Below are 8,242 nucleotides of genomic sequence, written 5' to 3'. Positions count from 1 at the left end.
AGGCGTGATGGAGTCCACCTGTCACCGCCAAGTACAAACGTGGCAGGATGAAGACACATTTTGCAACTATTATTTCCTCCTGCTCACTGCATTGCTGCGTAATATGAAAAAGGCTAGTATTCTTTTTTTATTTTTTCAAATTTGAAAAAGTCTAGTATTTTTTTTCATGTGCAGTAAAAAATAAACACTTGTATTTGAAACATTAAAAAACTTTTTTTTTTTAAATCATTCAAACAAAGAGGACTCAGCAAATGTTTGGTATTTTTTAATTTGGCTACTTTTATTCGAGCAGGGTCATTTTCAAGAGAAATTACAAATCAAGAATTCAATAATACTTTTACAAAGACATTTCAGGAAAGATTCTTTTTCAGTCATGATATCATACATAGTATTTAACAGTCCCTGTTCATTTTTTAGCTTAAAAAAAGAAACAAAGATGAAGAAAGTGGAATTTTTTTTCAGTTGAAAATACAGTGTTTTCACAATTGTATAAAAGTTCCCAAATTTGGAATTTTCCATGATGTGGAAAATAGAGGAAATAAAATAAAATAAGATTAAGCTTCGCATTTCACAATGTTTCAAAACACAATAAATGCTCTCTTTACGTAAATTTTGCCCTATGATCAACACCATGTTCCTTTTTACTAAAATATATCTATATATTGAAGACCTATAGTACTGTACACAACAGTATGAAATAAATAAAATTAGGAAATATAAAATGGGCCACATAAATAAGTTTGTTTTTTTCCAACCTACAAATAAAATGAATGCAATTTGTTGTTTTCCAAAAAGTAAAGAAAAAAAGGTTTGGTGTAATACTGACAAAGAAACATTGCACAACATAATGTAAACTAAGTAACTGCTGCCTAGAGTCTTAATACTGACACGGGTGCCGCAGAGAACAATGGTAAACCATCCCATAATACTGAAGCTGGTGAAAAAAAGTAACCTTCCTTTGACACAATACGAGGGTGGCACTTGCAGAAAACACACAGGTTAAAAGGTTTGCATATAAGGCTTCTTTTTCATAAAACACCTCAAAGGCTTCATCCTTCATTTCATCCCCCTATCCCGAAGCGTCCAGAACCCACAATTTCCCTTAAGACGGACGCGCCACAAGCTCATCATCTTCCTCCTCCTCCTCATCCTCTTTGACCCATATCCTTCACAGTCTTAATGATTGGAGGCCTGACACAGTGTGGCCGCAGGTGGTGGAACCAAAGGTGGGTGACGACAAACACCAAAGGGCTAAAAGGGGTACGCAGACCCCGCTGCTCTTGTTCCAACCCCGTATAAATATATACATAGGCAACACTTTCTTTTTTCTTTTTTTTTCTTCATGATTATAGAAGCGGAGTGCAATTTGTACAAGTCACTGTTTTATTTTATTTTTATTTTTTGTGCTATAAATACTATGGAACACGGGCAGGGGAGGTTAGCACCACACTCATGTATAGGCCTTTGGACTGTACATTTTTCCAGATGAATTTATTCTTTGTTGGGTTTGCATAATGCGGCTTCAGTCACAAACCCCTCCCCCTCCCTTCAATGCCGCTGCCTCATTGATTTAGCGGTCAAAGCTTCCCGGAAGCTTCAGGCACGTGCACGTACGGTTTAAAACATCCAGGCTTAAACCGAGCAGGTAAGAATACTGAACCGGAAGAAACGTCAAACGTTTCCCATGGACAGACCACTACATGGCGTCCTCCATCGTGTCCTCGCGATCCGATTTGGTTTCCATTTTGCCATCCAGCGAGCTATCGTCCATCGAGTGCTCTCCGTTCTCCTCTTCGTCCCTCAACGTGTCCGGGTCCGTGTCCATGCTCTTGCTCTCTTCCTCCTCCTCAAACTCAAACTCATCCTCCCTGCGTCCCATCTTCACATATTCTTCATCCACTTCCTTGCGTCCCTCTATGATCCCTCCATTCACGCCGTCGTGCCGCAAGATGGCCTCACGCTCCGCCAGCTCCGGGTAACCCTGAGGAGTGATTCCCTGCAAGTAGGCCCGGCTCATCAGCAGCTCCGTAGACTCCAGATGGCCCTTTTCGCGGGCCTCTCTCTCGGCCGCCTCGCGCTCCTCCGCCTCGCGCTTGCAGTAGGAGTAGCGATGGTTCATGTGCTGCGAGTACGAGCCCGAATGCGAGAACCTTTTGCCGCACTTGTCGCACTGGTAGGGCTTCTCGCCCGAGTGCAAGCGTGAGTGCTCAATGAGATGGTGCTTGTGTTTGAAGGCCTTTTTGCAGATCTGACATTGGTGCGGCCGCTTGCCTGCGGACACACAAAACAAAGCGCGAAGAACGTGAGTGGCGCGACAACGATCAGGGCGCCACAATAAATCACACAAAGCAGAGGAAAGCAAAGAGTTTGATGGATTGGATGGCATGGAGCAAAATGACATAACGGGACATCAAATCTAATGCTATTCAAATTGTGAGGAGAAAGTGCGTTCGCATTCGCCGGCTGACTTTATGGAAGTTCCCTCCTGCTGTCCAAGCAAAGAAACTCGTCAGTGCCTCGCACTCATCGATGCATCGTAAATACAGTGGCTGAGGAGTTAAGAAATCTGAGCTCAGCAGGAGGGGGCGGGGACAAGCTTATCTGTAAATATGACTGAAGTTCATGTTGATAGCATGCCTGCCGCAGGAAGCATTTCTTTTCTGTTAAAACTTTTGCAATATATGCTGTGCACCAGGCGGAACGGCTTCTTAATCTCCAGTCGGACCACTTCCCTTCAGTGCAGGACCAGAACAACACAGCGACGTGAGCATGAAAGCGTCGCTTTCATGTCCAAATAGATAAGACGCACAAAAGCGGCAAACACTAGATGAGCGTTAGTGTCTGAAATGAATGATGCAACCCCATGAAAGAGGAACTTTGTCTCGTAACAGGGATAAGAAAGACTCGTTAATGGCACTCTGAAGGTGCTGATGCGATCTATCGCCAATAACAGAGTTGCCTTTACTCATCGGGATAACAACTAGCAAAACTACGTCCACCCTGTTGATGAAAAAGCAAGTTACAAGATGTGCAACAGAGGAAAGAGGAAGAGGAGGGGACACGTTCAAAGATTCACTGAGGATTTTCAATACAAACATTGACAAAAGGAAATATAATGGGGTTGGAAATAAGGGTCTAGAACAGTATATACCTGTGTGTTCATATTTGTGTCTGAGAAGGGAACTGCTCTTCTGGAATGTTTTGTCGCACAAGTCACACGCGTACATACCACTTTCAGTCTTCTTAATCTTCTTCCGCGACAGACAGGAATCGGGGTCTGTCATGTCATCCAGCCCTGACATGTAATCGGCTGTAGCGTCAAGTAGGTCGCCCTTATCAACAATAAACAACGACAGAAAAGAGAAAGAGGACAAAAAACAAAAACAACAATTAGTTTAGGCTTGCATGTGGCCAGCATTAAAATTCAAAATCTTCTATAATTATTCTTTTCAAATATTCAGTGTTCCAACACTTTTCGTGCATTTCATGATCCCTACGATAAGTGAATTTCCGCGGTTGACTTATAATTATCGAGCTGCTGATTTTTGGCTGCATTCAGAAAATAATGGGAACAGTGCACACACTGCCTCTGACAGTACGCGAGGACGATGAAACGTTAACATTTTTGCTTTGCTCTGAAAATGGCTCACCTTAATGTTGCATCACATCACGATGCATTGTTAGGCAAAATTACATCCTTGTGGAATAATCAATTACATCCTTGTTTTGGAACCCGAAACAAAATTGCCATGGCTACTTTTCTACTTCTAAAATCGAAGAAGCAACTTCAGTCATTCAGTACAGAAGTTGAAACTCGGTTTTGGTTTTCACAACTAAAATTTACAAGCAAGATTAAACCACCACGATTGTACCTTTGTCTACAAAGGGGCGCGGGATTCTGTTTAAGGTAAGCCATTTTAAACTAAAAAGTAAAACTTAATTATTAAGTGGGCGTTTTGTCACCCTTGTGTGCTGCCGATGGCAGGGCACACTGCGCTGCCATTAATTTCTGAGCACAGCTGTTTACAATACATTCCTTGTATGAACGTGAGTGGGCTCCATTTTTTGGTTGCACTCTGAAAACCTGAACATTCTGAGTTTTCGAATGGTCTTCTGAATAAAGAGCGTATGAGCGTATTTCCAAACACACCCACAAAGAGGGACAGGGATTTGGTGGGTGACAAGCCGTAGTGTGCATGGTCTTGGGTTTTGTAAAACAAATGTCCCCTAAAAAAATCTGCATTTTTGACTGATCTGACTTAGGAGGAAGAAAAAAATAGAAGAAAACCTGCAAAATTGCTCACAAATTAAAACCCGCAATAACCAAACTGAGAAGGAGTGAGTGAACACTGTTTTATCATGACCTTACCAAGATGTTTTTGTTTTTTTTTGGTTACCAAGAGTGAAAACACATGAAGAATTAGGGCAAATCCAGATGAAGGTGAGGGTTTTTTTTTATTTTCACTTAAAACGTTGCACCGCACTTTGAGGCATTGTCCCAAATTTCAGCGTGAGCATGCAACGTTAGCATGACTACCTCACAGTGGAAAGGTCCGAGCTTCAAATTAAAGCTTCGGTCCTTTAGTGTGGAGTTTGCTTTTTCTCCCGCCTTCTTCCTCCAACTTAAAAAAAAAAAAAAAAAACGAACCAACATGCAACTAAATTGAACTGTCCATAGGTGTGAATGTGAGTATGAAGGCTTGTTTGCCTCCATGTGCCCAGTGAATGACTACAAATAAAATCCAGGTCTCGGTTTACATGCTCAATAACAGCTAGAATAGGCTCCAGTTCATCTGTGACCATAATGAGGACATGGATGGATCATGCATGGATGTTAAAGACAACATTCTGGCATTTGCAGATTGTGTGTATAAAGGCATTCAATTTTGGGCGGCTCCATATTAGGACTGTTGCACCTTGGGTCAGAATTCTTTGTGTGGCATTCTATAAAGATATTCATTTAAATATTATTTATTCCTACATCTTGTTAGGAGAAATTATCCTAATATTCTGGTCAGTTAGGATTCAAACATTTACATGAAAATCTACGTACAAAATGAAATTAATAAGTCTTTTCTGTGGCTTTACACAGAATGCATTGAAATGAGATTTGCGAGGTGGGCTATTGTTTCTGCTTTCATTCGAGTCGGTAGGAGTGCCATCACTTTAAAAATATATGTCATGATGAAGACAAGTGCGGCGTGTGAATTGATGGAGAACAATGTTCCACCGTGAGTGGAACATTCTGCCACAGCGATCACAATCAGAAGGTGTGACGTGTTCCTTTAATGAACTTGACAATGCAAGGATGTTTTAAGATGGGACCGCACTCGGCAATCAATTTCAACTAAACGCCTGTAGCTGTATTTTTAAAATCTAATTTAATAACTTAGAATGAGAAACATTATTAATACTTTTTTCATCAAAATGGTTCGCTCTATGTTAAACAGCCCTCAGCATGCAGTGGTAATGAACGCGGAGCCGGTGCATTATTAAAGTGCACTTGGAAGCTAATCTCCCTTTAAACGCAACTCCGGAGTGGTGGTGCTAAGGGGAATCTCCACGGCGGGTTTTTGTCTTTTCTACAAATCCAAACATTCTGGGACTTCTGCAAGTTGGTACCAGGAAGAAGATGATTCAACACTGAGTCTAATGAAGGAACAAACGGTTGTTAACACCCTTTGTTGAAAAACAAAGAGTGTTCACTATTCGGTCAGTGCAGACATGTCTAATTTGCAGCGATCTGAGTTTGCATGGTGCCACCTCAGGCTTTCGCAGAGCCACAGGTGGTTTAACTTACCTGGAAACCATGTTTCCGCTGATACTTTCTCCGCTGTTGCATCTCAGCAAAGGTAGCGGCGCCAGCTGCGTATGTGTACGCCATGTGTGGTAGGAAACCCATCTGTTCCATGCCGGGGTAGGGCCTGAGTCCTGGGATGCTGGCCTGCATTGGTGGCATGAATGTGGCTGGCGGAAAAGCGCTCTGAGGAGGAAGTGACGTGTACATGGGTTTGGCGGCAAAGGGGTTAATGCCAAAGATGGGGCTAGTGCTTTTCTCCAAATTGCCATTGGTGGCAGAGAACTCCTTCTTGAGATAGGCTAGGTTCAGAGGCTCCTCAAAGTGCTCGCGTGGCGAGGGGACACTGCTAAGCTCGACTGTAAAACTGTTGACTTTTGGACGGCTCTTCACGGTCAGTGCGTGCTTAGGTTCCTTGATGAGTCGTGGAAGTGAAAGGTCGAGCGGCTCGGCCTGCAGGTCCTCGGACACCAGGCTGTTCGGGGTGTAAGAACTGCTGTGCGAATGTTTGGAGGATGTGGACGACAGGTTAAGCGGAGACGGAGTGTTGCTTCGGGAATGGTCCAACTTGTCACCTATGGCCTTCGCGTCGCCAAACTGGTGGTTTTTCAAATGTCTGAGGGAGTTGTCACAGTTGTTGTGGAGCTCAGCAATAGCTGGGGATGTGATGCAGTCGCCTGGTTTGATTAGAGACATTGGCGACCGCACCGTCAGAGAGTCTTTAGGGGGAGTGTGGTGGTTGTTCGTCCCGACAACCATTTCCGTGCTGTTCTTGTGCTCAAGCGGCGGCGTTCTGGTGCTGCCATATGGAAACATCTTCCGCTGATCAAACCATTGCTTGACGAATTCCTGAGGAAGGCCAACGGCAATAGAGATCTTGAGCAGCTCTTCGGAGTTGGGCTCCATGTTCATGGCAAAATATGCCTTGAGCACAGACATGTGGTCCCTGTAGGGGTGAAGGGAGCCTGTCAGTCCCTTTTCAGTCAAAATGGAAGATGTCAGATGAGTGTTCTTCTCCATGAATATATGTTTGTTGGGCATCAGATTCTCATTGGGTTGGAGCACAGCTTTGATCTCCTCATTCATTTTACACAAGTAGCGCTCATGTTGGTGGAGAGGGATGGGACCCGGGAAAGTTTCTTTGCAATACTGACACGCATATGGCGTGAACATGTTCTCTGATGCCTTCTCTTCCATGCCACTTTCGAGCATGTGGTTCGATTTCTCGTGTTTGATATTGTTGATCTGTCTCTTTGAGTCTGTGGTCAAGCTCTGGAGACAGGCTTTGGCTTCATTGACCTTCTCGAGTGTGTAGTCTATGATGCTTTTGGTGGCGCCGTTGTGATTGACTAGTGGAAGACTGACCTGAGGCCCACTTGCCGATGTCAGGCCCTGTTTTTGCTCCTCCACCTGTGTGCCTAATTCCTTCATGTAGGCTGTGAGCTTGGACAGCTCCTCCGGTTTGCAGTCCATTTTTTGCCTGCACACTGTGTTATCTACAATCTGGAGGACCTTTTGCACCTCGCTCAGGTTGTTAATCAGAGGGTTCGGGTAGCCGAGAAGCTGCGACTCCAGCCCGTGCATACCCAGGTGCTGCAGAGGGCTTTGGGCTGTTGAGTTGTGGTGAACCCCCAATGGACTGTTGCCTCCAACTCCACCATTCATGAAAGGCCCGGGAGCACTAAATCCATGCGAGGCCATCATCAGTTTGTATTCGTTGAAGTCAAGTGGCTCTGTCTTGATGCTCAGGTGGTTGTTGTGGTCAGCGAGGCCCACTGGCTTGCCGTTCTCTAGCTTTTGCCGCAGTTGGCTGATGGCAGTGTTGGTGGGGGAGGAGGAGGCCGAGGTGGGGGAGGAGCCCGTCTTCATGGTGCCACGCATCCTGCCGTTGACGGCGATCAAGCCAATGCACTTTTTGCTGCTGATGTGCGAACTGTAAGATCCCGAGTGCGAGAAGCGCTTCTTACAGTTGGGGCATTCATATGGTTTTTCACCTGCGGCATAAACACAGACACAATTTGATGTCCGGTTCAAGACTGACATATTTGCAAGCACCTTCTTCAATTGCCACTCACCACTGTGGATGCGGAGGTGTTCCTTCAGGTGGTGCTTGTATTTGAAGGCCTTACCGCACTCAGTGCATTTGAACTTGCGGTTGCCGGCTGCTTGGTTCAATAGTTGGTGCTGTGGAGGACACATTAGGCATCAAAATTCCACGCAGACATCAAAACGATGCAAGGACATAGCCATAAGTGGTCAAGATTACAATAAGCATGTTACACTCGATGCTGAATGGCTACAAGCGGTGGCGATAACAGAGAGATCCCACACCTTTTAATTTCCTGCCTGCTCGACTCTCTTTAGAATTTGGCAGCCCAGAAAATGATCTATTTTTAGCACAATTCCCTTCATTAGAGGTACTGATCTGATCTACTTTTCATTCAT

At 44.4% G+C, this 8,242-nt stretch overlaps 1 protein-coding gene across 3 annotated transcripts in view; it reads right to left on the bottom strand.

Moving 5' to 3' along the window:
* Positions 1 to 254: 254 nt before the first annotated feature.
* The window catches only part of zeb2b (zinc finger E-box binding homeobox 2b), a 55,308-nt gene continuing 47,320 nt past the window's right edge, over positions 255 to 8,242 (bottom strand). For 2 of the 3 annotated variants that reach the window (XM_052057838.1, XM_052057837.1), the window contains exons 6-9: positions 7,873 to 7,981; positions 5,801 to 7,791; positions 3,152 to 3,332; positions 255 to 2,271 (exon numbers count right to left, since the gene is read on the bottom strand). In XM_052057838.1, the coding sequence (XP_051913798.1) occupies positions 1,697 to 2,271; positions 3,152 to 3,332; positions 5,801 to 7,791; positions 7,873 to 7,981 (2,856 nt within the window). In that variant the 3' untranslated portion in view covers positions 255 to 1,696. The remainder of the gene's footprint in view (positions 2,272 to 3,151; positions 3,333 to 5,800; positions 7,792 to 7,872; positions 7,982 to 8,242) is intronic. The other variant, XM_052057839.1, reaches the window with a different exon arrangement.

This window comes from Hippocampus zosterae, chromosome 2 (genome assembly GCF_025434085.1).
Source record: "Hippocampus zosterae strain Florida chromosome 2, ASM2543408v3, whole genome shotgun sequence".
NCBI lineage: Eukaryota > Metazoa > Chordata > Actinopteri > Syngnathiformes > Syngnathidae > Hippocampus > Hippocampus zosterae.
This window is presented reverse-complemented; position numbering and strand designations above follow the sequence as displayed.